Genomic DNA, 26800 nt, shown 5'->3' with positions numbered 1-26800 from the left:
TGACACATAACATAACTAATTAGAGTTCCACTCAAAGTTAACCTTGACTCATCCGGTTGTTACTTCAATTCCCAAAGCAGAAAAAAATGAGAAAGCCTTTGTTTTGTTCGTGATTAAAGTGGTCGTCCAACCCTACAAATCAAGAAGCGCCATGATAACACCACAACCTAAGGAAGACGGCAAGACAGAGGGCTAGATAGACGCTTTTTATTTGGTCAAAGTAAGTGTGAAATGAGGTCTGGAAGCATTTGACCACTTATGGCAGTGTGAGCCGGCTCCTCAAACGCTCCACACAGTTTTATGAGCGCACTCTGGAAATGTCAGCCCGTCCCAGAAGGGTTTTATTGATGGCTGCAGCGATTTTCAAAAATGTATAAAGACTGTTGGGAAAACAATACGCCAAAACCCTTAATCCATCAACAAAAGGGCAGGGATGAGGCTTCCTTTAGTAAGTGTAGACCTACACAGAACCATTGGAAGCACTCAGAAGAAAATGCTTGGAAGAAAAACCATAAAGAGAGTTGCCGGTGATACACTTTTAAAGCAATACCAAAATAAAAGTTTTTAAAAAAATATATAGAAATGTGAAAGAAAAAGATGGAGTTCCCACCGTTTTGTGTAAGTTTGGTGGAGCAGACCAGGGTGGAGATCTGTAAGGAGTCTTTGGTGATTATGCAGGCCCCTTGGTTCTGGGTGCTTTTCCCTGTGGTAGAGTAGCCCTTCTCCTCCATCTCCACCTTGGTGGCGGGCAGGGTTAGGTAATGGTTCGAATCCTCCAACTTTTTGGCTTCTGCCTGTTTATCCAAAGCAACATTTTGTCAGATGATCAACAACAGCTTTTGCCACAAAAACCATGTCCTTTCTTTCTTTTTTTTTTTTTTTTTTAAACAGAATATTCAAGCTAAAGCTGTAAATCTATAGCTAGGGAGCATCTGTACTCAGGACAGTAAAACACACCAAAAATTAGAGCACACATTTAATAGGGTGCATTTTTCCTGCATTAACTTCTTAATTGACATAAATAGGAACCAGAACACAAACGTATCATTATGCAAGAGATTTTCATTGAAACATAATTGCGTTTTCTTGTGGGGGCTCTAAAACCATTTAGGACTGCTAGGAGTACAAAAATGGTGACGATTCCTGAAAAATGTGAGCTCTATCCCCCCCTCCCCTCCATTGAATTTTGTGACCCCCCCACAGGTAGACAGACATTATATTTACTTACCTTGTACACAATGAGATCGTGCTCACCATCTCTCAGAGTGGTCCCATCAAACCGCATCAGTTTCACAAAAGAAAAGGCGAATATCTTCTCTGATTTGTCTTTAGCTGGAGGAGAAAGTAGACACAGAACCCTGGTAAACAAAAATGTGATGATGTAAAGCTTATCCTCCTTTGGGGGATTTTTGGGGGGGATATGTTGAATTTGATCAGACTATGTAAATCCGGACTGATCTAATAAACCAATTCCAGAGTGGACAAATAGTCGTCCTCCAAAATTTAACCTGTTACGGTTATGCGTGAGAAAGTTCTAAAGTGAGAAGATGTAAACCAAGAACACCAATAGGTTTGTCCCAAAGTAAGGATTAGGCTTTATATGACGGATCAACGAGCTTAAATATACAAGCAGGAGGATAAGAATATCTGGTCTTCCATCTGCATGAATCCCCTTATTGGTTTGCTGCCCGCAATCTCAAAAAGTGAAGGAAACACATCATGCTTCTCCGCTTCTTCAGATGTATTGGTGGCTACCTGGGGAGAGCAGAGAGCTTACAACTTTTCAAGGAAAAGGGTGACTTTCACAAAGATGATGATTTTGGAAGCCATTCAGAGTCAGGTTTGTGTGAAGGTTATGCAGAAAGAAACCTCTGACGTGGGCCATTACTTCGCACAATACATCACGGTTATGTTTCACACTTAAAGCCGAACTCATGAGGCGGTGTCATGACGCCAAAGAAGAGATGGCGATGTCTTACAGTCAAGGAAACATTTGCGATAGCAGCCATCTGTCACATGAAGGCAGGCAAACTGTGTGTGAAAGTCTGCGTTGAGCTGGCCTTATGCTCAACCGGCGGACTGAGACACCGAGGACATGAACTCCACCACCGGCGTCCATGAGCCTCTCTGTCACTTTGAGTTTTCAAGAACTCAAAGTCACCGGCTAGGAACACAGTGAAATGAGCAAATAGAACTCGAAAGTGAGGCTTTTTAAAGGTCTGGAAGACTGTCCAGAGAACATTTGTATACAAAAATAAAAGAATATTCCATTGAAACTGTTTTACATTTCAAAATAATTAGATAATAAGATCATAGGTAATTAAAAATATACACTATTTATACTACTTGGGAAACACTGATTTATCTGCTCAAGCATGAACATGCTTTTCTTTTGAAATTGTGTGTTTAACATCCTTTTTACTTTTAATTACCTTTAACAAATAAAATAAAAAAACAAAATCCTTTAAAGATCCCTCCAATTATCTCTAGATCTGTTGTAAAAGTGTTCCCAGTGGTCTTTCTAGAATTATTATGTTGTTATTATCCCAAATAAATAAAAAACGGTGTCGTTTTCTAGGATATAGTTTCTTAAAGGTAGCTGTAGTTCATCAGATATCTGCCTCTGAGTTGTGGGCGGGACTGTTGGCACAAAGTAAGCCTGCCCTTCCTTCCCATCGTCCACTTGTTATAACTCTCTGCCACTAGCTTACAGCCTCCCCCCCCGGAACTGATTTGATGCTAGCACGCATTGCATGCATGAACTTTTTTCTTGGCTGCATGTATCCAGTGGAAGGGTTAATTGGAAAACACGATTTTTCATCAGAGGGGGACTTTGAAATAACACGGTGGACCCAGATTGTTTCTTTGCCAACTGCAATACTTAAAATCCCAAATCGCACACTGTGCAGTGAAAAATATGTTTTGTTGACATTCCATAAACATTGTTTAGGCTTTCAACATTCTTACTACAACATACTTTCTGATAAAGTACTTCTGAACTTCATACAGTCTAAACCTTCTTGGTATCTTTGTTCTTGGTGCCTCACCAGTTCATGTTTATTTCATACATATATGCATACAGTTAAAATGAAACTGACACATTCATGATTTTGCTGGAACGATGTAAAAAATATCCTAAAATAAAAATATCAAAAATATAGAAGGAAATCAGTAAGATGTAGAAGGTAGTGACAAGAACAAGAGGAATACACACAAAAGTACACATTGAAGTGACCATCCTATAGGTGTAAAGATTCACCCGAATAAAGCCTGTGAACCAAAAAAACGTTATTTATCACTAGGAAAGTTTAGAGTTTTCCTATCTTTATTAGAAAAAAAAGAAGAAAAGAAAAAAGGAAAAATGTATCCTTAAGGAGGGTTATTTTTTGAGATTGTAGGAGGAACATACAATAGCTCTGCTTGGTGCAGCAGACCGAAAATCTGTGCACATCACCTCTTCTCTCTTTCATGTAAACACAGCCACTGACTGGAATGTTCCAGGCTTTGCGGTAAACCACAAACAAATCCAAAAGAGCTCAGCTATTACACCTTTCAGTAATAAGTGGCAGTGTGAAGCATCAGCATGCTGCTGCAGCCTCAGAGTCACTCGAGGAAAGTTTCCAAAGTAGCCATTGCAGCCTGATAACAGAAAATCTGAGACTTTCAAAAAAAGCAAGCTTCCTAACAGCATTAGTCTCCAGAGAAGTAAGGATTCAAGCATGACAAGAGGGCTTTCCAAGGGGATGATAAACCGGGGCTGAGCTCTGTGACCTGGAAATTCCCACTGAAACACTCGCATGCAGGTGAGAAGAAAACCCATTTGGAGGATTTCTGAACTCTACAGCAGTAACAGTGGGGGGTACGCTTCCGTGATGATTTCCTTTTTAATATATACTGAATTGTTGGGTAAATGTTTTTCAAATGTAGTCTATCCCAATTGTCACCATCCAGTCTCTATTAAGCGTTAAGATTGGTGACTGATGTGGAAAAAAAGTTTGAATGACTGTGTAGTAACATGTTACTAAACAAAACCGCTTTTTATTCCAATATTTGAAAGGCTGAACATCCGAGAATCCCTTTAATTTGTCTGGATTCAGACTCTTTTACACCATTATACTGACATATACAATCATACTTACAGTCCTGTGATGAGCGGTGGCGGAAGGTGAAACGCAAATGGCTCCGATTCACATCTTCAATAGGAATAGCAACCTGGAATAAGGCAGAAAACTGGACAATGTAATATTCATCCTCATAATTTAGTGCATATAAACCATTTTTTTCAAATAAACCATGCATGGCTCAATTAAAAAAATTGGAATAACAGGACACATAAAATAACTTTTAAGCTTTGTTTCCACTGAGGCGCTATGGTCCGCTCCAGTCCAGTCTGGGATTTTGAGCCTTTCCATTATAAAATGGACCTATTAAGCCGGACTGGACCGTACCATTTTGGGGCACCCGTTGATTGCAGGTCCATAGAAAAATGGAATGGACCGGTCAGCGTGAACCTACTGTTGAAACCCATTGATTGGCTGAAAGTCCTTACAATACAATACAAAACCTCTTTGCCAACTGCAATCTTCTCTCAAACAACATGAAATACTTTGTATGTATGAAGAACCAAAGTCCAAGCGGAAAAAAATAAGCCGTTGGATGACCTCTATTGTTTTTGTTGTTAGTTTCATCCGCCATGCGCCGTATCGGTCCAACTTTGAGTGGAAACGCTTACCTGAAGTGGAAACGAGACTTTAAAGAACCACTCCAATGAAAATTGTGTTTTTGGTGTTTCTGTGAAAAATTTTATGTATAAAGAAAATTAAACTCCAACTTGTAAGTCTGAGTGTGAAATAAGTGTGAATCAGGAGCAGACGAAAAAATGCTGTTGCAGAGAGGCCATGTCCAAATTCCTGCTCTACTCACCCCATAGTGCACTATATACATGGCGCGTTTACCATTTTGTAGAGCTGTTTAAAACAATAATTCTAAAATCCAGTGCTCTAGAAACTTCCCAGAAGTCTTTGTAAAAAAAATAGTGTGCATCGACGCTCACTAGATTGTTGAATATAGACCACAATTCAATGGGTTTTAACTATTTCTGAAAAAAGGCATTATGGGAAGTGTGAGCAGACTTACACAGCACCAAAGGTCACACCCACAACTGTGCAGAAACTATGTCAGAGAAAACATCCCAGGTTTTTTATTTTGGCTAAAAATGGCATAATAATAATAAAAATAAGACCTCTGGAAATGCTTTGAAAATATCTCAAAAGATGATTGGAGTGGGATTTTAAAGTGGTCAAAACCTGTGTATTATTATTATTACTCTATAAACTACTGCTGTGTGTTTTGGCCCCATTTTCCTTTATATTTACTTATGAATTACTGCTCAGCACCAAAGTCTTAGCAATCAAACCTCTATTGAACAGCCATTCCAAATGATAATGCAGAGCAAGTGCTTTAATCTGCAACAGACAGGTCAAACGGGCTTAGAAATATCCCAGTATTTAGCTTGTCGATACTCGGCAAATATGAAATATCCTCCTCTGCAAATTACTGGCGATGAAAAGCCTGTTCTGAGCAGACTAATGCATTTTAATAAACTCCACTGGTTTGCTGTGGTTACTTCAGAAAACTGCGATAAGGGCAGCAAGATGTGAACTCTATAAATGAGCAGAGGGGCATACCTTTATTGTCTCAAACCAGCGCGGCTGCTTCACTTGGTAGTAGATGATAGACTTGTACTCACTGATCACACTTTCTCCAGCTCCAGGGAAGATCACATTCTATATCAGGAGAAAGAACACATGCTAAGTGAAAGTGGCTAAAAATGATTTTCGGAGCATTGTTTATGACCGTCCATCTATTATGAGTTAATCAAAACTTAAGCGCATCGACAGGGATGAGAAAATTGAGACGTGCTTTCTGTCCCACAATGCACTCCCCCTGGGCAGAAAAACGTAATCTACCAGAATGGCTTTCAACAGTCGGGATGCACTTCGGGGTATGCATGAGCACCTGTGTGTTGGCTGCCAATCTAATGACGGCATTGTGGAAATAATAAATTAGAAATCAATTATTTAAAAAGGACCTGCAGGGGCTTCCATGCAGAGAGACAAAAAAGGGAAAAGTGGACCAGCTGGGGCTGATGGATCCATCCATGTAAATTGGTCTCCCTACTGGGCCTCGCTGCATCTCAACAACAGGTCAGGGTGCGTATGTAAAATACTAAAGGAGAGCTGGCACCAAAGATGGATCGACGGCGGGTGGGACACATGCCTTGTTTTTCAGAAATCTGCTCAGGCAGGCGGCGTACCTCTTTCCTCCCATTACTCCAGCTGACTCCCTGGTCTGTTAGTGTAGTCCTCCTGAAATACTCCTACACTAATGGTTTCTGACAACCAGCAATTATGAAGAATAACAGACCCTGTGTCCCCCAGCTGTGTAACGTAGATACAGGGGCAGGTGCTGCATCTCGCAAATCATCTCTTTCAATACATGATCAGGATTCTAGACTGCTTCAAATTTTTGGGGGGGGAGGCGAAGGCTGAAGCCTAAGCTGCAGGTAAGATATAAATAAAAATAAAATACTAAAGGAAACAGTATCACTAGCCAGCCTCAAGCATTATGAATTATTTTTTGAAATAAATAAAAGGAAGAGAGTAAAAGGACAGAGGAACAAAGATGTAAGACTTAACAGCAAATCCAAGCTCTGAATTTTTAGCTTTGCGTCATCCATCTATGATGGAAACTCCACTTTTTTGGGACCACATGCAGCACAGAAATGATGCCTGCATGTACATCAGTGTCTTTAAAATCCTGAAATGTAGTGCCATTATTTAAAAAAGTTAGTTTATATCATTTAAAGGTCCAGTGAAATTCCAATCACTTGAAGTCACACACTAGAAGCAATAGAGTCCTTTCTCTCAGAAGCAAAGCATCCTGACGACCAATTAAAATTCTAGAAGGAAGAGCAAGAAGTTGACCTGCTAGCAGAGACCAGGAGGCTGAACAAACCAGAAAAGGCTCTTGTAAGAAAAGTTGTAACAGTAAATGTCCAAAGCTCCACCACCCAGGATGACCACGACTCATCAAGCAGCTTATTCAACATTTAACACAGTCTCACATTCAGCTTTGCCTGCATTTTTATGTAACTTGTGTTGGTTTCTTCATAAATTAGACTATTTAACTAGATATACTCAAAGAAAGAGGGCTAAGTAAATTACATGGTTAACCTTTAATAAACCCAGTTTTATTTACAGTGTTTAGTGAATGTCAATTTTAAAAGCTTGTATAAATGTGAAAATAGATCCCAATTTGAAATCCACAATAAAACAATTTGGGATCTCCTGATCCGATTGGAAATCAGGCCCAATCACGTCATTTCGGACTTGATCGAAATCAAAGGATCCCGATCTGGGATTGGATATTTAGTGATAAGCCCTATATATTTCAATTATTTTTTTTAGATAAATACTCTATTATTCTAGTAATATCTAGTCTGCATATCATGAACGGATCGTGAAATTCTGTTGCGTTTTACGGCTATAAAAAGCAACAGAATATGGCACTAGTTTGAGCAGGAGGCGCATAAAACGGTTCTGTAAAATTAGCGAGATAGTCACAGACTCAGACGTCTGGGCTCAATAACTTTTAATAAACGTGTCATGTTGTCTTAACTCAAAAGGACTTATAAAGACGCTTCAGATTGTGTTTTGTTTCTTTTTAATGAGAACCTTCGCGCTGCCGACCGCAGAGAGACGGCTGCCAAGGGACCGTCTACAAAGTGCAAGCTCTGGGGGAAAAGTTATTTAAAAAAACTAAGAAATCCATCAAAAATATTTAATAGAAAAGAAAGAAACTAAAGCTACAGTCACCAAACTTTCTTATTTATTTTCACTAGTTAATAGTTGTTTATTTTTTCTAGTTAATAGTGTATTCTTAAAGCTTCTTCACATAAGTGCACCATTTAAGTGTTAAATGATAAAAGAAGGAAACCTAAAAATCTTGGACAACCTGGATCTGTTCATTAAATCAGTTCAATTTTTATTTGTTTTAAAAGTATCAGATCAGGACTCTGAATCAGCAGATCCTTAAAATCAAATGACGTAAAATCGGATTGAGGCTAAAACAAGCTGACCTGGACATCCCTGAAAATGACGCCTTATGAGATAATTGTATATTTTCTATCGTCTTATCTATACTTGAAATGACTCAGTGAATGAGGGCAGGTGCACTGCACACAAACTGATGCACATTCTCAACATCTATCCAACCTGCTGTTGACAATCACATTCAGCTCTGCCGTTTCCAAGTATTGAATCTATAATCAGATGATTTTCCATGTGTATAGCATGTCTCCAAGTTACATTTATTATGTTCAATAAGCGACTATCAGTCATTAGCAGTGTTGGCTTCAGGGCTGCATTTCATGAAGATCACCTCTGATTCTTGCACTTCCTCAGCCTGCTGGGCCAAATCTCTGACAAAGCTCCCCATTTTAGGGCTAATGAGCTTAATTGATGCAACCAGGAGTAATGGACCTTTCTCCAGTTTCACTGTTTGCTGGAAGACTCCTACCTAACAGTAATCTGTCATCTCAAATTACTTCCAAATGCTCTTTCGCTTCAATTACAGAGCCCTTACTCGGCTATATTAGGTACTTCAATTAGCTGTAAATCAGTTCAGTGCAGACTGTAACTCCAAAACCACAAAAACATCGATAAAATCCTATCAGTTTCCACTTTTTACAGAGGGTTCATCCCTCCCGCAAATAAATACACCCGACAAAAATATAAACAGCTTTTGCTCCCATCTTTAATGAGCTAAATTTAGAGATCCAAAATTGTTTTCACCAACAAAATGCAGCCTTTTCTTTCTCATTTGTCTAAATCTTTGCTAGTGAGCAAATAATCCATCCAGCACACAGGTGAGCTAAATCCAGGTACTGATAAGTGAGTGGGATTATTGCACAGGTGTGTCTCTGGCTGCTTACAACACATAGATTATCCGGACAAAACTGGAAGGCTCACTAACAACGATTTGGACAAAGGAGTGAACAGGACTTGAAAAAAAAGGGAGCTCTGGGGATGGAATCAGTTTAGATCTTTGGGCTCATCTCATGAGAGCAAAAACACAACTAGTTAACATTTATCTGCAGTGCAAAACGTTTTGATATCATTTTAGTCGAGGTTTACGTGAGATTACCTGGTAGTCTGAAGTCAAACTTGTGATATGGGACTTTTTTTCTGAATATCATAAATCAAAGCAAATACTTTTGTAAAATTCCTTGTTTACATAAAATGTTCTTTAAATAAAGGAAAACAAATACAAACTGTGGTAAGGCACTCAAAAATGAAGATACAATTAAAAAAAACTGTTATGTCGCCTGAACAGTTTTAATTCCCTGGAGACCACAGTGGATTTACTGGGCCAAGGCTTCCTTTTGATGCTGTGGGGTCGAGGTTTTATACACTATAGTTACTTAATTGGAAAGGAAAATGGCTTAAGGAAGAAGAAAGGGAATGTACTCTCATCAATTCCATTTATTAACATACGTCAGGTAATAACAGCAGTGTCGCATAAAAGATGAAATCAGGAACTGTAGCAACTACACACTCTGCCTAACAACTAAAGTGCCGACCGCCTTGAACTGGAGAGACATTCGTTAGGCAAAATTCCTCCACTTTTTAATTGCTCCCAAACAAAGAAACAAACAGAACCGTGTTCAGCTCCGTCAGTGATCAAGGTCGTGTTTTTTAACCCCTCTTCCTCAGAGGAAGGATGTTTGGTGCTTTTGTTTTGTTTTCTTTGCGCTGGAGCAAAGTTGATCGTGAATGAATCCTTGACAGCCCAAATAAAGACAATGGCTACCTCCAAACACCTCTTCCTGCCAGCAGATAAAAAGGTCATTAGAAGACCTGGCTTCAAGAAAGAACATTTCAGGTTTTAGAACGTACACACACAAACACAGGACTACTATGAATTATGGTAAGAATTATGATTATTTATCCAGCAAGCACCCTCCCCACTCTGAATACATTCAATGGGCTGCTGCAGAAAAAAGAAACTTAAGTCGACAAGGACGTCAATAGCTAAAAAAAAAGAGTGACAATGGAAAATAATGATACATTTAAATCACTGCTCGCTGAAAATTTGAATGCACTGAAAAATCTATTAAATCTTGCAGCAATTAACCCATTAATATTGTAGATTTGCAGCCGACACAAAATAGCACTTCTCTTCGAACTACCATGACTCTTCGAGCATTTACACAAATTCTGGATTCTGATGGACTCGAAAGTGGAGGAAAGTAGCTTTGCGTCCACAGCTTTACACTTGACTACCGTAAATCGTTGCGCAAAGCTGTTTTTTCTCTTTTGCTTCATAGCAGGACCTCCTGTAAAATGTTGCATACTAGAGCAAAGCTGCTTTCTTCTGCTTCAGAATTCGTTAGAATTATGGGAAATAACAGCAACTCAATCAATGTCGACACTGGAGCTAAAACTTTGGCGTTGAAGGGTTAAAGCAGATAATCTAGCTTTTAGATCCAAAACCAAATCAACTGCATCACAAAGCCAGGCCACATCGCCTGGCTACCTGCTCGAGTCTGGAACTAATTTCCACAGTGATAAAAGATGGCTCCTATAGTGGCGGGGCTAATTTTAGGCTACTCAATCAAATGCGATGTGAGAATATTGCATTCTGTCAGTCCTGACAGGTGGCAGAGAAATACAGCGTGGCCGCTGCAACACGCTCCTTTGAGGGAGTCCCGTTTAGATCATCAGTGTGCTGAGCGGTGGGGGGAGTTAAAGAGGCTGCTGTGTAAACGCCGCAGTCTTGAGAGTCACAGACTTGTCAAAGCACCTGTGTGAACAGCAGAAAAAGCCCAGGAAAAATAAAACAAGATGTTGACACTTCTCCTGACACACCTCAAGCTTTTTGCCTTCCTCGTCATAAACAGACATGGTCACCTCCACGTTTTTGGGTGTGGTCTTACTCCCTTTGTCAAAGTCTCCCTGAACCAGGGTGATGTAGATGTCGTTTCGCACGTCACCTTGAAAAAAAGCACATCAAGAAGTGAGTATCGTGCATTTCCCACCTTTCACAGAGCATTTTGGTAGAAAGCAGTACATAGTTGCATTAATCAGTTAAGAACTTTTATATCGAAATATAATCTAAGCTGTTTTTAAACTGACCATTCATAATTTCACACATTTTTTAACTTTTTGATGTATAATTTGTATTAAAAAAATGTTTTAAAAAGCTCAACCTGGCATTATTATCTCGGGAAAGCCCATTTTGCGAGCCACAGCTGTCGATCGATCCACCAGGTGAGGGAAGTCTTTCCTTATCTGATGAATATCTCCTGGAAGCAGCTTCAGAGTCACCCACAGCCCTGGTAATGCAATAAAGGCAAGTAAGAACGGAGATAACATCATTAGATGACAGCAGCCAAGCAATTGCGCCGAGGGAAACTGAAAACAGACTTCAGCCTTCATTAGAGAAAAATGTAAACGCAACAAAAGCTACTCGAAGTGAGTCTGTGTCTTTGTCATTGTCACAACCACATGTTGTGTCAGAGGGTGTAGATGATGAACCGAAAATAGAAAATATTCTGTCATAGAGTGTGGCTGTGGACTGTCAGTGTCCCGAAGAACCACAGAAAAATGATATATATTTATTAAGTATTGAGTTTAATTGCAGCACCTACAGTGCCAACCAATTGGAGGATAAATACGTTGATAACTTTGATGGTAACAAAATATTCAGTATGGTGGTCAGTTCAAAAATGTGTTTTGATTCCTAAATTTATTTTATCTATTTTGTTGTAAACAAGCAAGGGGGACCACTTTGCATCAATGATTGGGGAAAAAAACAGTTTCAAAAAAACAAAACAAACACACACAAAAAAAACCTCCATGTCAGCAATTCATCAAAACGATTTTCTTCTGCACCTCAAAGAAAAATCTATCAAAATTAGTCACACACACACCGGATTTAATTTGTGGGCTCTAATTCTTTTTATATGAGAAAAAGTCATATTTATAATCCAAAAAAATAAACTCTCCTATCATACCCAGGCTTTTGTAATTGCTTTTGGAAAAGCTTGGAGTGATCCTAAGAAGAAACTCAGGGGTCTAAACGGGACTTTGATGGATCACATTTCTTATTAGTTTCCCACCAGTAGATGCTTTCTGTTCTTTTTTTTTTCCCCCCATGAAGAAAAAAAAAAAACTTATTGGAGGATGTTCATCTTAAAGGTGGAGCAGCACTTCTATCACCGTCTCAGGGAAGACAAAAAGCCGCATAATGTCACAGTTTTAAATGAGACATTCTTAATTAAAGCCTCCAGCTTAAGCAGTGAGCAATGCACTCGCAGGTCAACAAAGCAGAGAAGCTTCATCTACCTCTAAGGTTTAGTTCACTTTGCAGACCTTTTATTGTTATAGCAGATTCATCCTTCAGTGAAAAGCCAGGAGCCTTCAAGCGTGCAAGCCTGCCGACTGTAACAGCTGCCATCATTTCTCCTATTTCTGTGTAGGTTCAAGCAGACCTGATTACTGGAAGCTCGCTTCATCAGAGTCTTCTTTTCAATACGCCTACATCATTCTAAGTTAGAATGCTTCCTAAATTTTCATCAATGTATTGGAAAATAAGTGAATAAATACTGGGACATTTATGTTACGGCGTCTTTTTACCAGCAGAAAGAATGAAAATATAACACCCCGGCAGTCACGGGAGCAAAGGTAGATCACTGGTAGAGCGGTCAACCGCTCATGTCTTAGTCATAGCACCCGTAAGGGGGTTGAACCAAACGATCGCTGTGGGTTATCTGGGCCCGTGGAGGGTCCTACAAAGGGGCGGCTGCATCCTAAAGGTACAGCAGATGTGTCTTGCAGGTTCCTCGTCATCTTAAGGGACGTCGTATAACAATTGTTGTGCGTGTGGTAAGCATTTTGTAAAGTATTTGCAAGGATAATGTTCACGCACTTACGACGTGCTGGTGATGCCTTAACGTCAAACTCCAGTCATTTATGAGGTCAGGAGCCAAGAGTTAGCCTTTTTTCTTCCATTCCCTTTTTTCAAATGTGTTTTTTCTCTCATAAACCAAACTGTTTGCCCACAAGACGACCTGTTTTCCTCCTCGGTCTGCTTCATCGTGGTATGAACGATTCCGACTGTACCTTGGCCCTTGTGATTGACCTCTTTGGCGGTGATAACCTTGTTGATGACGGTCTGCAGGAAGTCGTTCTCCCCTGCTACCCTGGGTGAAAAACGGGAGATGTTCAGCTGCTTGTGGCGAATGGCGTCATCCAACGCTAGCCTGCAGTATGCACACAACAGGCAAACACCGGGAAGGTGAAAAAAGATGGAAGGAAGGAAGAAAGAGAGGAAGAGGAGTAGGGCGGGAGGTTCCACGAATGACAAGTATGGGGATACAAGGGGGGGGGGAGAGATGAAAGAAGAAAAAGGGTGAGAAAGACAGGAGGGTGACGCGAATACCATGGCAGACACCAGCCGCATGTTAGCAGTTAACAATGAGACGGGATGGGCAAAGAAAGAAACACGGAAAAACCTTTATTCAGGAAATACGTCCTTTTTTGCATTCACACTCCAAAAGCTCCTACCTGATTTTTTTAGAGAGACTTTTAACAGTATAAAGCCCAAGTCCCCTAAAGCATCACTTTTTTTATTTATATACCCGAATGTACAAATCTGACACAAAGGATTAGAAAGTAGCAGTATATTATTGAATGCTTTCAATGTATTGGAGAAGGGAAAAAAGTGAATTATGAATTTAAAAATCCAGCTAGACCGCCTCAAGGTTCACCAAAAGCCTTTTTTAAGAAAGACAACACAGATTGTGGAAGGAAAGGTTGCAGGACATGATTACCGGTAGTGTAGCAAGATTTCCCTTGTAGTTCACAATTGTAGTCCAGACATTTAGGCAGACGAAAATGACCAGAAAGATGCACGCAGACTGAGGAGTGTTTTTTCAAATATTATTAAGGAGATTTTCTCAAAAGAAAATATCAAAAATGAATCACTTTAAGGTGAAATTTAGCATCCAACAGTAACAAGCTAAATGAAGGTTAATTAGCATTAAAAAAAAGACATTCTAAGTAAATTTTGATTAGTCAAAGAAATATTCAATATCAGTTCAGACTTGGATTTCAGCCAAATTACAGATCTTTATCAAATTCTCCAATTGGTTCATTCCATAAAAACATTTGCAATGATGAGCTGTCCTGCAGCAGCTAATAGTCACGTTGAACGTAAATTACTTCTTGTAAAACCTGCTCTTCTTCTGACACCGGGAGATTCTAATTTCAATGATTTACGTTGTAGATGAAAGCTCTAAGTCAGGCCGTCTGCCCCCTGGACTGTCTGAAAGAGAGGCATTTCCAGCCATGCCAGGAAACCACGTTCTCTGCATGTCAAAAAAAATAAAAAAAAAGATGGCAGCGAATGAGCTCGTCTTAATTGAGTTGGGAGGGAACAGGACCGTGCTGTTGTCCTAAGACCCCTGCTAATCTGGCGCCAACACTAAAAACATAAAAAAGAAAAAGCGCAAATCTGGCACAATGGGTAAAATTCTAAATAAGAGCAGGGGGTGAGACAAAGAATTTAATTTGCTCCGCAGCACAGTGCACTTACGGCTGAAAAGGGATAAAGTGTTGCTTGTCCTCATCATCCATTTTGCCAGTTATGATGTCGGTGACATCCATTACTATAAAAAGAAAAAAAGAGGAGGAGAGGTTAAAAAAAACTCTGATGGTCTTCAGAAAGCAGAGGAGCTATAACGGAGGCAGAGATAACTGGGGAGTGAGGCCGCATGAGGGGTAAAAGCAGCTTCCGCTGATGTCAGCTTGTTCTTTGATGAACATTAATTAAGGGAACAAGTTACTATTACACCAACTTCTCTGGAAACTGTTTTGATTTTATAAAAAACTAAAGTACACATGTAACAGAAACACAATACCAGTCCGGTTAAGCAAGAACTTTAACTTAAAAATGAAATGTTCTCTTTGAAAACAAGAGCACTGTCCATCATCCAAGCTTAAATAAAAGTCACATTTTGATAATAAATGGTGAAAACTATTGTTGTAATTACTGTATAGGTTGATGTGAGACAAAATTGGTGCAGTATATATTTTTCTGTCACTTAAAAAATGTTACCAGAGTAGGAATTGCAGAATTTAGCGAGAAAAAGTCGCTTTCAGAAAGAGGATCTTTTTTGTCTCTGCTTATAAATTCACATATTATGTGAGGTGATTAAAGGTAATGTGTAAAAATCCTTTAAAATTGAAGTTAAAAATCTCTCAGCTCTTTGTTTTACAGGCTTTTTCTTCCAGATGTGTGGAAAGGCAATAATGACATCTAAAGACAGGCCTCCATAAATCCGGCTGTCATTTATTTTCCCTTTGAGTGCTGCTGGGGAAAAGAAGAAAAAAAACCTGAAAGAAAAAACAAAATTTGCTCTGTTGGAAGAGCGCTGGCAAAGGGGCCAGTCTAATTAGTTTACTACACACCTGCAAACTTGGCAACAGGAGATGAATCCTGCTGATATTTTTTTTTCCCCACACTTTTCGCTGGAGCTGGTTTGAATTTTATACACAAATATTTAGTCAATCAGGCAAAAAAAAAAAAGAAAAAAAAAATTTGGCAAAACATTTCCTGTCAACAAGCAGCCGACACGAGTTGGAGAGTCAACGCAAAACCAGGTCTTGATTATGAGACTAGAAAGCTCAAAAAGCATGACTGAAACCGATTTTGACCCACCTGCCACTCCAAAGGGTCTTCTCAGACCCGACGTCAGCTTCTTGGTGTTGTTGTCTCGGAGCTCCATGCGTCCGACTCTGACTATTTGACACACAAAGCTAATCCTTTCTCTTTTCAAGTCTTCACTTCCCAAGTCCTAAACACAAAAAAAAAACTTCTAAATGAATGTGTTCCACAAACGAGCCAAACCTTAATCAGAAAAATCTAAAAGGATTTCACAATCTTAAAGTCCCACTCCGATCATAAGTGTTCCCAGTGGCCTTTTAATTAAGATTCTGCCCATTTAAGCCTAAACCAAAAAATATGATATAACTTTTGAGTCGATTTTTCTCAGAGTGGGTCTTTAAGAAAAGTATTGATGTCTAAATCCTGCCATAAAGATTTAAGAATACTACTGTACTCAATAAATCTCTGATTTAAAAATGAAGCAAACCTTTTTTTAATGCAAAATGTTCCAGTCACAAATGTTCAAAAATTCATTTCCTGTGAGCAACCAAAAGTGCAGCTGGTAGACCAACGCTGACCTTTCTGGCCTCTGGCTTCCATTAGATAGAGGTGATTGCCTTGGTAAACACATACAGCGAGCCCGGCTCTTTCTGAGAGAGCTTAGCAAACACAAACTCTCTGCAGACAGGCACCCACACGCCTCATAACATGGCTGAATAAGCAGAGGAGCGTGCACGCACGCAAACACACAGGACAGCACTCACCGTGAAGACTGCCCGCAGATTATGAAGCTGGTCGATGTCTTTTGCCAGACCTGCACTTGACCACTTCACCAAGTAGTTCTCACTTGAAAGAAAAGGCGAGAGAAAGAAATCTCCCCGTTATTATTATGATTAGGTCACAATTTAGCAACCAAGAGAGCAATAACAACACCTAGTTGACTTCTGATGGTTTCTAAACCACCATCCTGTTACCACAGACTATAATGGAGGAGCCTCAAAATATTCAAACTCTTTTTTTTTTTTTTCAACTTGAAAAGAGAAGCCTGGGGTTTGTTTCTGCTGTCTGCCTGTCACTGCTTGATCATTTGTCTCACTACAAGAAAACTCAAACTTCTCAGCTGCACCACAAACAGACTAAAAATGACACAACTGGGATGATAAAAGTGTTCAGTGAAAGAAAGAACACGCCAGCTGATTCTTTTTCATTCACAACACTTCACAACAGTCTGTTTTCTCTAAAACGCGTTCTCTATAGCATTTAAGCCAGCCGCTATCATTCCATGATGGGTAGGACTAAACTTACGTCTGAGGAGATGATTACCTGATAAATTTGGACTCCATGGGGTCGTAGAGCGACATCAGCACCTCCGCATCTTCGCCGATCTTGCATACCACATTCTTCAGAGTCACAAAGAGCGCAAACGATGGAGTGGAAGCAAACTTGGCTTGTCTCGTCAGATCAATATTTTGCCTTTGAGACTGTCAAAAAAAAAAAAAGAAGAAGAAATCCCAGTGATAAAGCACAGAGTTCTCCCAAAAGAAACTGCAGCCTTTTTCTGATATACTGCAAATACTGCCAATGAGAGAAAAAGAAATCTGTCTTTCCTTTACTCACAACTATTTACAAACAGGGGTTGACATAGCCCAGAAATTTGCACTGGCCCACAGGGCCAGTAGTTTTTGAAACTTACTGGCCCTGCCTGAAAGTTACTGGCCCGACACCGCGCATAGCGGGACCCGCCGCTCCGCAGGTGCTTGCAACTTTAGGGGGGTCCGGGGGCATGCCCCCCCGGAAACTTTTAATATGGTACAATTTGGTGCATTCTGGTGACATCACTTATTTCTACACTTTTCAATGACTGAAAATAGACCATATCAAACTTAAATCTGCTCTAGTCTGTTTCAGATGTTTTGAAGAGAGCACTGCAGTGTAGTAGGTAACACTAGTTCAGACGTTTTCATGGTGCTTCTAACGGCAAATATCGCAATAAATCATAAACCTTAAATGTGTTAAAACAATCTAATGGCAGCTTGAACCATTTAACGAATCAAATAAATCCCTTAATGCATTTGACCAATCGGATGGACGCCTTCACATTGTTGACCAATCAGATGGAGCCCTGTTATGTTAGATGTTTGTAACCTATGTCAACGTGGGTCATTTGGAGTATAATTTTTAAACTGGGAATGGTTATTTGGTTATTTTGCTGTTTGTTTATATACCGCAAATTATATCGTTATCGCAATTTTAATCTCTGATATCGCATATCGCGAGTTTTCCTCATATTGTGCAGGTCTAACTGAGATCATTCAGCTAACTAGAAATACTTACTGCTTACAGTGTTGTAAAGAAAAACAAAATTAAGTAGTTTAACATTCTACTGCATTTGAGTCTGAGATTCAGGTATTTGGAGTTGCCTTTGATTCTTTGACATTCAGCTTAAAGCTTAGTGGATACAGTTTCATCTTCAATGCATTCATTAAATATCTTGCTGTCCATACTACTAATTATACCCATTACTCCATCCAACATATTCCTATCTATTCCTGCCATGTCTTCCACATCTCTGACATGCTTCAGTCTCTCTTCAGTGACGGTGTCGGATTTATAATCGAATGTAATAATAACCCACTGGCTTGTGCCTTCGTTGTTGCTGTTTAACATTGTTTTGTATTGAATTGTTACATTCAATAAAATTTGAAAAAAAAAAGTAGTGAGCGCGTGCCGCGTGGTGCTCGGCAGTGAAAGCCGAGCGCGCGCAGGCGGGAGAGAAGGAGAAGTGATCAAAGGTTTCCCATAGAAACCCTTGAAGTCTGAACACAGGACTAGCAGAAAAACTAAATTATGAAGACGAGGTAAATCTACACGTTTTCGCAAAATTTACTTTATTGAAAAAGGTGAAGAATATATAAACCGTTAAATATTTTAGTGGCCCGAGCGGACTAGTGAAAAGTAAAGTCTTGTGGTCCGCACTGCTCGAAAAACAGGACCGGGCCAGCGGACAAATGGCTATGTCGAGCCCTGACAAATTATTTACCAATTACAATGAATCTAGTAGACTACAGTTGTTCTGCAAGCTGTAAAAAAAGTTGATGTTTTTTATTAGATTACCTGGATTCCCTTCTAAAGTATGCTGAGGCCACATCATTAATATAATTATTAAAATTGGTCTGCACAATTTCCTTTCATACATGCGTATGCAAAAAAAAATTACATTAAATTCAAAAAAAGGAAAAGCTGTGCAGAATGAGACCACAAGGGACGTTCAAAGATGCCATACACTGGATTAGGAATGAATCTGAGTGATTTTCTTTCCTCTGTGTGCAAAAGAAGTCCTAGTTTTCCCTCATTTTGAAATTAGCCTGAGCAAATACCAAAAAATATACTCAAATTTAAAGACCCACTCTGATAAAAGTTGGGTATTTAACATGTTCTTGTAGAATTTTTCTGATGATGGAGGGCATATATTTAGGAAATTAAGCTAAAAATGTCTTAGTATTTATTTTTTCTGATCACTATGAATCAGGAGCAGATGTAAAAATGTTTGGGGGAAAAAAGATTATTTGTGATGTAGCAAATACATTTGATGGGCCACAAACTCCCTGCTCAAAGCTCTCAGCAATCGGAAGGGGGGGTAGGGTTGCTCCGCCCCATTAGTCCCGCCCACAACTCTGAGGCGCTCTGCTGTCCTAGAAAACGACACAGGTTTTCTGATCGGAGGGGCCTTTAAATTTGAACTAAAGACTATTTTCTATCGCCTAAAAGTGCATTTATACTGGTGCACCGAGTTTGCACTTTCTTGGATAATCTGCTCTGTTAGATACATTAAAAATCTTGAAGAGGAGAACTTAAATCAGATTAATAAAAATAAATATTATGATAAAAATTCCTATCTGTCCACAGCTTAATCTAAAAAAGTAATTAAAGTAAAAGTTGTGGAAATATTCAGTTTGTAAATGGAGTTTAGTGAATAAGTGAAAGTGTTTAACCGTCTTGTAATCAGAGAAGAAGCAAATTTTGTTTGGGTTTTATTCCTTCCTAATTAGTGCTCAAGTAATACAGTCACTATTGCAACAACAAGTCTTTTTCTAGACACCAAATCTGGAAGAAAACCAAAGGGGTGTGAAGTTATGTGCTCATTTGCTGCATACAAAAATGGCTGAATACCAACTAGCAATTCTATCAAACTGAAAAGTGCACATCTATGTGTTCATCTATGCACTTCCACAACAACAACACAGAAGAAGAGCTTACCTTCTCCTCTTGGATGCGGTCCTCAATTTGCTTGGAGGCTGCCTCGTGTGCCCTGAACAGACTGATGGCGCTGGTGAGCTCTGGATCCAGAATGTTTCCATCCTTATCTCTCACAACTAAGTCAAGATCCAAGTACCTTGAATGGGAAAGAGGATCGGGGAACAGAATGAAAATCTCTAAACATATAGGTGCCTTTTTAGCTACCACATTTTCTGCACGATAAGATGTCCTTAAGAGCCTTCGTTTTAGAGTTAGCCTATGTTTGTTATGTTTGTTTTAGCTATATCAATCTGGTTTTCTACATGCTGTAAACAAGGTAGTTACAGGTAATATGAATGTGCCAACATGGCTAACGTGTTACAAGCTAGTTCTAGAGTTACTGTGAGCACAGTTGATAAAGTCTGACTAATCTCTGACTCTTTTGTCACGCTTAGAGCGCCTTGTAGGTCAGTGCAGCTTCTATATGACAAAGGTTCAAAAGATGACTTATGATCCGGTGGGCACTACAGTGCAGAAAATACGCTACATACACTAAAGTTATCCTGCAACTCCAGCTGCATTGTTCCCTTGCTGGACAACTTTTCCTTGAAGCTTGTCTGTCCTGTCACACTCACTTCACTCTGGAGGGACTAAGTATAGTCAGTTTAGCAGATAGCAGGCCATCTTCAATCGAAATTGGCCACTTCCATACATAGATGAAGGTTTAAAGCCAGAGCAGCAGAAAGGAGCTTCACACATCTCATTTTGATGTTATATGCTCAATGCAGATCCAGTGAAAGCTGTCACTTCATGATGGAATGCACCGGAGTATGTTGAATATTAATCTCTCTCCTTTGTTCTCAAGCTAAGTGATGAAGTGTTATTTTTTACTGACACTTTTGGCACACACTTCAGCATGAGGAAACGCCACCGAGATATAGGGATGCGAGAATAAATTCCCTAAAGAGGATGGCAGAAGGCTTTACTTGTTGCCGTAGTCTATCTTTGAGGTGACCTTCTGTTTGAGTTCGGTGAGCTCGTCCTGCGGGAGGGTGCCAGACAAGATCTGGGACCGCCATTCGATGAGGTCATAGATCATGTCACGGACGCAGTTGAACATCTCACGCTTGTCCCCCTGTCGCACGAAAATATTGTGAAAATTAAACACACAATGGAATAGTGGTCAACGGTGTCCAATCAAATGGCTCCAATGGAAAGAAGAGGGAAAACAGCAGCAGCAAAATATAAAAAAATAAAGACTGTTTGTATGGTAGCATTTTTGTACATGCTATCATGTATGTCGATGTATTTTTAGGTTCAAAATTGTGCAATAAAACACATTGAGAAAACCCCCAAATTAACAGAAGACCAAAGAAAACAAATCCTGCTAATTCCACCAAAAAAGAAGAGAATCCTCCTAAAAATCCTCGTCTTCCATCCATGTCTGAGAAACCCACATACCACGTAGAGGTCCCTCCATATTGTGGCCCATTCCCGCAGCGTTGTGGTAACCTCCTGGACCAGGGGCAACTCAGTGGGAATGACCGTCTCCTTATGCCTGCAGTGACAGTGAATACATTTGAAACAGCAAATCGGTGTCCTCTGTGCCCCCACCTTCTCCACAGAATGAGAAGTAGCTTTAAACTTTTTATGGGAAGGAAAAGGTTGAATAAATCTGTTTTTAAAGCTTCAAATTCTCGTTCTGTCGATCATAAAATTAGACATGATGTCTGTAGCTAAGAGGTTTTTAATAACAAAGAACATTATAGTGTGATCTGGTAACGTCTTATTTGTAAATAGTTAATCAAATGTATCATATTCGTGCCTTAATTTTGAAATGCACCATTCATAGAGGAAAATCGCAGGTGTGTGGATTTAAATAAAAAAGATAATGTATTTTTAGGAAAAGAAATTGCTGCCTAACACATCTGAATCTAAAAACCGTTCCATCAAAGACAGACTATAAATTAAAACGTAAAAAGAAAAAGCATATAACAAGGTATTATAATCATTGAGCCCCAAAGAATTCACATCTGTGGGATGTTTTTTTAACCAAAATTAGGCTCAGAAATGATTCCCTACTTCAGAATGTGATTACAGTTCAAGGACTTAAAAGTTCAGAGTTTAGCTCTGTCATGTGAAAGAGAAATCAAAGGAGACAGAGATCAAAACAGAACAGAGCCACAAGTTGTGCTGCGACAAACACATGCCACATTACATCAAGCGGGGGCTCCTCGCCCGAGCCGAGCTCAGAGCGAACACACACCACTTCCATTCTAACTAGATCTGCAACGAGGCAGTGAGGATCTCACAAATGCTGCTATTTTCCCCACCTGATATTTGTCACGATCTTTAACAATCAGTGAGGATAAAGAAAAGACGTTTTTTACCATATAATGTCTGCAAACAATTCTTAAATTACTGACCCACTTCCTTCCACTGTGGCATCCTTCAAGTGAATGTAGCAGGCTGGAAATATGCCCTGAAAGAGGGAAAACAATACAAAGGTATCACAAATATAGTTAAACCATACAAACAATTGTAGGTACAGTATGAAACCTAAATGTGTATTCATTATTTCCTTATGTTCATCACCTTTTTCGACTTTCTCCTCAGTAGGTGTCCTCTGTACCACTCTAAAAGAGGGAAATAGAAGAATAAATGAAAAATTATTTTGTTGTGGATTTGGATAATGACAATAAAAGATTCTGATTTTAAAGGAAAAAAGAAAGTTTACTTTTATTATTTGAATTGCGTTTATTTGTTTCATGAAAACTTCCATTACAAGGATCACAACACCATTTTTGGGGGCTTTTTTCCCCCCTAAATACAGATCTTAACAATCCCATCTTTAGACTGTCAGTTGCAGCCATGCATGGCATCAGGAAACCCATTCTCACCTTCATACGTCTCTAGTATGTGCACCGTGTCTCCGATCTGTAGTGACAGCTCCTCCTCTCCGCGGGCAGAGTAGTTATAGATTGCTTTAAAAAAAAAGGACAGAGGACAATATAAGAGATGGAGATATTGCAGGAGGAGGAAAAAGGCAATAAAGTGTCTGGCTCCCTCGTGGCGCTAATTGTGCATCAGCGCGACGTCTAGTAGCAGAGACGTTAACACATACAGAAGAAGTCCAACCTCACACACTGCTGTGCTAGAAGACGCACACATTACTGCCTTCTGAAGAGGAATCAATATTGATGGATAACGCCAAAACAGTAAGGATGACAGTGATAAACATATTTGCTTAGAAGCAGGCAGAACAGACAGGATGATAAAATACCAGCATGGTTTAGAATTTCTTGGATATTCTAAGGATAAAAAATGTGAGCAAGGATTTATTTTCTAGTGAACAGAGAAACAGCAAAAATGTAAGTAAAACACATTTTACCACTGCGATTGATTATTAGAGGCATCAATTATGATCAATAAATTATAATAAATCTTTTTTTATATATATTTGAGGACAGAAAAATGTATGCGATTTATCATAAAACTATTAAGCGCAACTTAAATATGCAGCGCGTTTTTCACTCAGACATATTTGAAAAGTTCACAAACATGGCTGACTATAGAGAAAGTGTGATTCGACCAGCCCTGACTTCATTTAAAGTTAATGCTTGGAAGCATTTTGGCTTAGTCAGTGTTGATGGTCAAAGGGCTTTGGACAAAAGTCATGTGAAGTTGCGTTGTACCAATATTCAGTGTTTTGGGGACAGAACAAAGATGTGAAACATGTTCAGTAGCTGGCCAGGCACTATTTTGTTCGATTCAAGTTAAAGAACATTCTATTCAAGCTGGTCTATTGATAAAAAGTTGCATTATGTTTTTTTAAGGTTGTTGATTCAGGTAAAATGTGTTCCTCGTAAACTTGTCTATTGTCGATACTGTGAATTTTTTCTGATCGCCAAACGAAACAGTTTTTAATGCTCTTAACAAAAGTTAAACAAATGCATTGATCTTGTCTTTACTAACAGATGCACTTTTGAAAAAGATTTTAAAAAATGTATTAAATCAAATGAGCTCTATAACATAAAAAGGATTGAAGATTTTTGGAATGTGATCACAGCTTCCTCTTTTATTATTGAAAGGCGTGAAATGCTATGCGACACATATTCGGTCTAACAACTGTTGCTTAGCTGTCTAACTGTATGTGCACATTCAAGCCCACAATCCATTGTGTGGTTCCAGAACAATCCATTGAGCCCAGTGAATTCACCAGAACGTGAGCCAAAGGCTGACAATAGAACAAACGCCCCAGGAAATGAATATAGTTTGTCCATCAAAAGTCAGCTGGGATTAATCTGTGTGGAGGCATCAGAGAGTATTCTAGTCACAGTACAATGATTCCAATAAAAGTATTGTTATGAGGTGGCAAAAATGACTATAAAGCCAGCAACTGCATCTCTTTGTTAGGAACTGGGCGGTGGGTCCAGCGGATATGCCATCCAAAAAGCATCTGATGAAAGAAAACCAACCAGCAGCAATAGAAGCATAAAGCCTGATATTTTAACACAACATGAAAAACCGCCCTTGTCGTCACTACCGATGAGACACTCTAAAATTAAGTTAATGGGAACTCCGGGAACCGTGGATATCCTTCACTGGGGAAAAATGATCAAAATGAACGCAAACGACACTCCGGGCTGATGCGGACTAAATGACGTCCATCAAACACAACCCCTGGCATGCCAGGCAATGATTGCCCAGTTTAACACAGACACCCAAAGTGATTCCAGTCACGTGGAGACTAAATGACAGCCCTGATTACTCATAAACTTGTATTTGCATATCCAAGTAAACTGATGTCAATTAGGGTGCAGCGAGGGAGAGAAAATCCATCAGAGGAGGAAGACGAAGAGCATGAGGAAGTGGCCCGTACTCTTGCTTGAGTGCAGAATGGCAAATGATTTTCTAGAAACAGGATAAATAGAAGCATCATTTGGCAGAAGCTCATTATAATACATAACCTCTCGCAAAGGGCGTAAAAGCTCAGACAACATCATCATCATAGGAAAGGAGCGAGGAATCCGATTACAGACCTATCAACTTAGCCAACATGCCTCCAAGCCCTCTCTACAATTATAAGCAGCCCAATCTACACATCGGGCTGATTGTAATTCCACACTGTGCGTTTGCTAATGACCTGCACTAATCCATGCACAGTGTAACATATCATTATGCTCAGATGATAATACAGTATGTTGATGAAAGTGGGATGGAAATAAAAAAATGCACAGAAAAGACTTGCAAGAAACAGAAAAGGCCATCTGATGCTTTACTAAATAGAGTCTGCGAGGATGGTGAGGAAATTCATGGACAACAAGATGCTCAAGAAGGAAAAGACACGATTAGAAGAAGAGGCTAAACTCTGTTCTTAATTGCCTTTAGTAAACGAGTCAATGCTGACTAAAGGAGAGCAAACAAACAACAAACATCTAACTTTTGTCATGGTGTAAATTAAGTGCAAACTGATATTTTAAAGGCAATCATTTTAAAATTCATTGTCTTGCCACGTTTGAACTCAAAATTAAGCAACTTACCTTAGACTGAAAATTAAGACTGGTCTTAAATGTTTCCATCTAAATGTCTTGTGAGTATTTAGAATAAACATACAAACAATCCTCAATTAAGCAAAGAGACATGTAAAACCTAGTTTTAAATGTAAGTTTTGAACATATTGCATGAATGAAAACAGATCATTCGTTAATATGCCCGGATAGTGAGAAAAGTTGTGGTCTTTACGTAAAATTTTTACAGATGTATAACGAATAAACCACCTTAAAACCACGGAAGAAGTGCTAATAAACCACGCAAAGAACACGCAAATTAACTTATAACATGAACTGTGATTACTGAATTGTGCGTTATGTAATTTTAGCGTGATATGTGCTCCCTCCATATATGTGATATACAATAATTCCTTGGCTGGTACATGTATGAAAAGTCCATTCGACATACGCACAAACATACGTGGAACGGTCGTAGAAAGCCACAAATTTGTGTATGCATCTCGCAAAAATCATTTACAATCGCCTGAGATTTTCGTAATAATTGTATACGAATAAACTACGCATGAACTGCTTAATTCTCAACGGAACAAAGATTTTGAATAGCTCAAAACCAAATTCACATATAGACCCACCGGCCAAAACCCTCGACTGACATCTGCGCACATAGACGAATGACGAACGCAAGGAAAATTTAGCACTTATGAATAACATGCGTGTAACATGTGTGTGTCACAAAAGACTGAAACTTAATTCAAGGTAAATGCACAAAATGTACATAGTGTCTGTGTGACATGGCCTTTAATTCATGTTTTTATTCAAGATAGAATAAATGACTGTAATACGCTTCTCTTTGGTTTTCCTAAGCTGGGTTCACAAACTTTTACCAGTTCAGAATTTAGCTGCTTACTTCAAAATGTGTGTAATCTTTTATGAACAATGTTTTGAAACTGTACGATTTCAAACCTTTACTCAACCACAATACTCTTTTTGACAACATGCTGGTGTAATTACTTGTCTGGGACAAATGGGAGTTGAATTGAGGTCTTGCTGCAGGTGCTGAAACTTTGCTTTTACAATTAGCTCTCCTCCTGGTGAAACAGAACGTACTACAGGGAGCTCTGCAGCAGAGATGTCAGGCTTTCTTAAAAGATCCACCACATTAAGTTAAAACGACTGAAGGAAGATAGTCTTGGGGGCATGGACAAGCCAACCATATCCAGCACGTCTCACAGAATGCCAGAGGATATAAAGCTGCTCCTCCGCTGCTCTCCCTTATGAGGGTGCCTCCTAAAGAAACCATTGATTCTAAAATACTAAAA

At 39.3% G+C, this 26800-nt stretch overlaps 1 protein-coding gene across 4 annotated transcripts in view; it reads right to left on the bottom strand.

Annotated features, from left to right (window-relative positions):
- Positions 1 to 26800, bottom strand: part of dock1 (dedicator of cytokinesis 1) — a 176926-nt gene that overhangs the window by 131582 nt on the left and 18544 nt on the right. For 2 of the 4 annotated variants that reach the window (XM_023949686.1, XM_023949687.1), the window contains exons 2-18: positions 22869 to 22952; positions 22564 to 22604; positions 22395 to 22450; positions 21430 to 21526; positions 20955 to 21103; positions 19990 to 20125; positions 17056 to 17213; positions 16497 to 16578; positions 15787 to 15922; positions 14662 to 14734; positions 13188 to 13327; positions 11273 to 11398; positions 10932 to 11056; positions 5688 to 5786; positions 4140 to 4212; positions 1229 to 1332; positions 611 to 794 (exon numbers count right to left, since the gene is read on the bottom strand). In XM_023949686.1, the coding sequence (XP_023805454.1) occupies positions 611 to 794; positions 1229 to 1332; positions 4140 to 4212; positions 5688 to 5786; positions 10932 to 11056; positions 11273 to 11398; positions 13188 to 13327; positions 14662 to 14734; positions 15787 to 15922; positions 16497 to 16578; positions 17056 to 17213; positions 19990 to 20125; positions 20955 to 21103; positions 21430 to 21526; positions 22395 to 22450; positions 22564 to 22604; positions 22869 to 22952 (1863 nt within the window). The remainder of the gene's footprint in view (positions 1 to 610; positions 795 to 1228; positions 1333 to 4139; positions 4213 to 5687; positions 5787 to 10931; positions 11057 to 11272; positions 11399 to 13187; positions 13328 to 14661; positions 14735 to 15786; positions 15923 to 16496; positions 16579 to 17055; positions 17214 to 19989; positions 20126 to 20954; positions 21104 to 21429; positions 21527 to 22394; positions 22451 to 22563; positions 22605 to 22868; positions 22953 to 26800) is intronic. The other 2 variants (XM_023949688.1, XM_023949689.1) reach the window with 1 other exon arrangement.

This window comes from Oryzias latipes, chromosome 19 (genome assembly GCF_002234675.1).
Source record: "Oryzias latipes chromosome 19, ASM223467v1".
NCBI lineage: Eukaryota > Metazoa > Chordata > Actinopteri > Beloniformes > Adrianichthyidae > Oryzias > Oryzias latipes.
The sequence above is the reverse complement of the archived record's forward strand: the minus strand, read 5'-3'. Positions and strand labels throughout refer to the sequence as shown.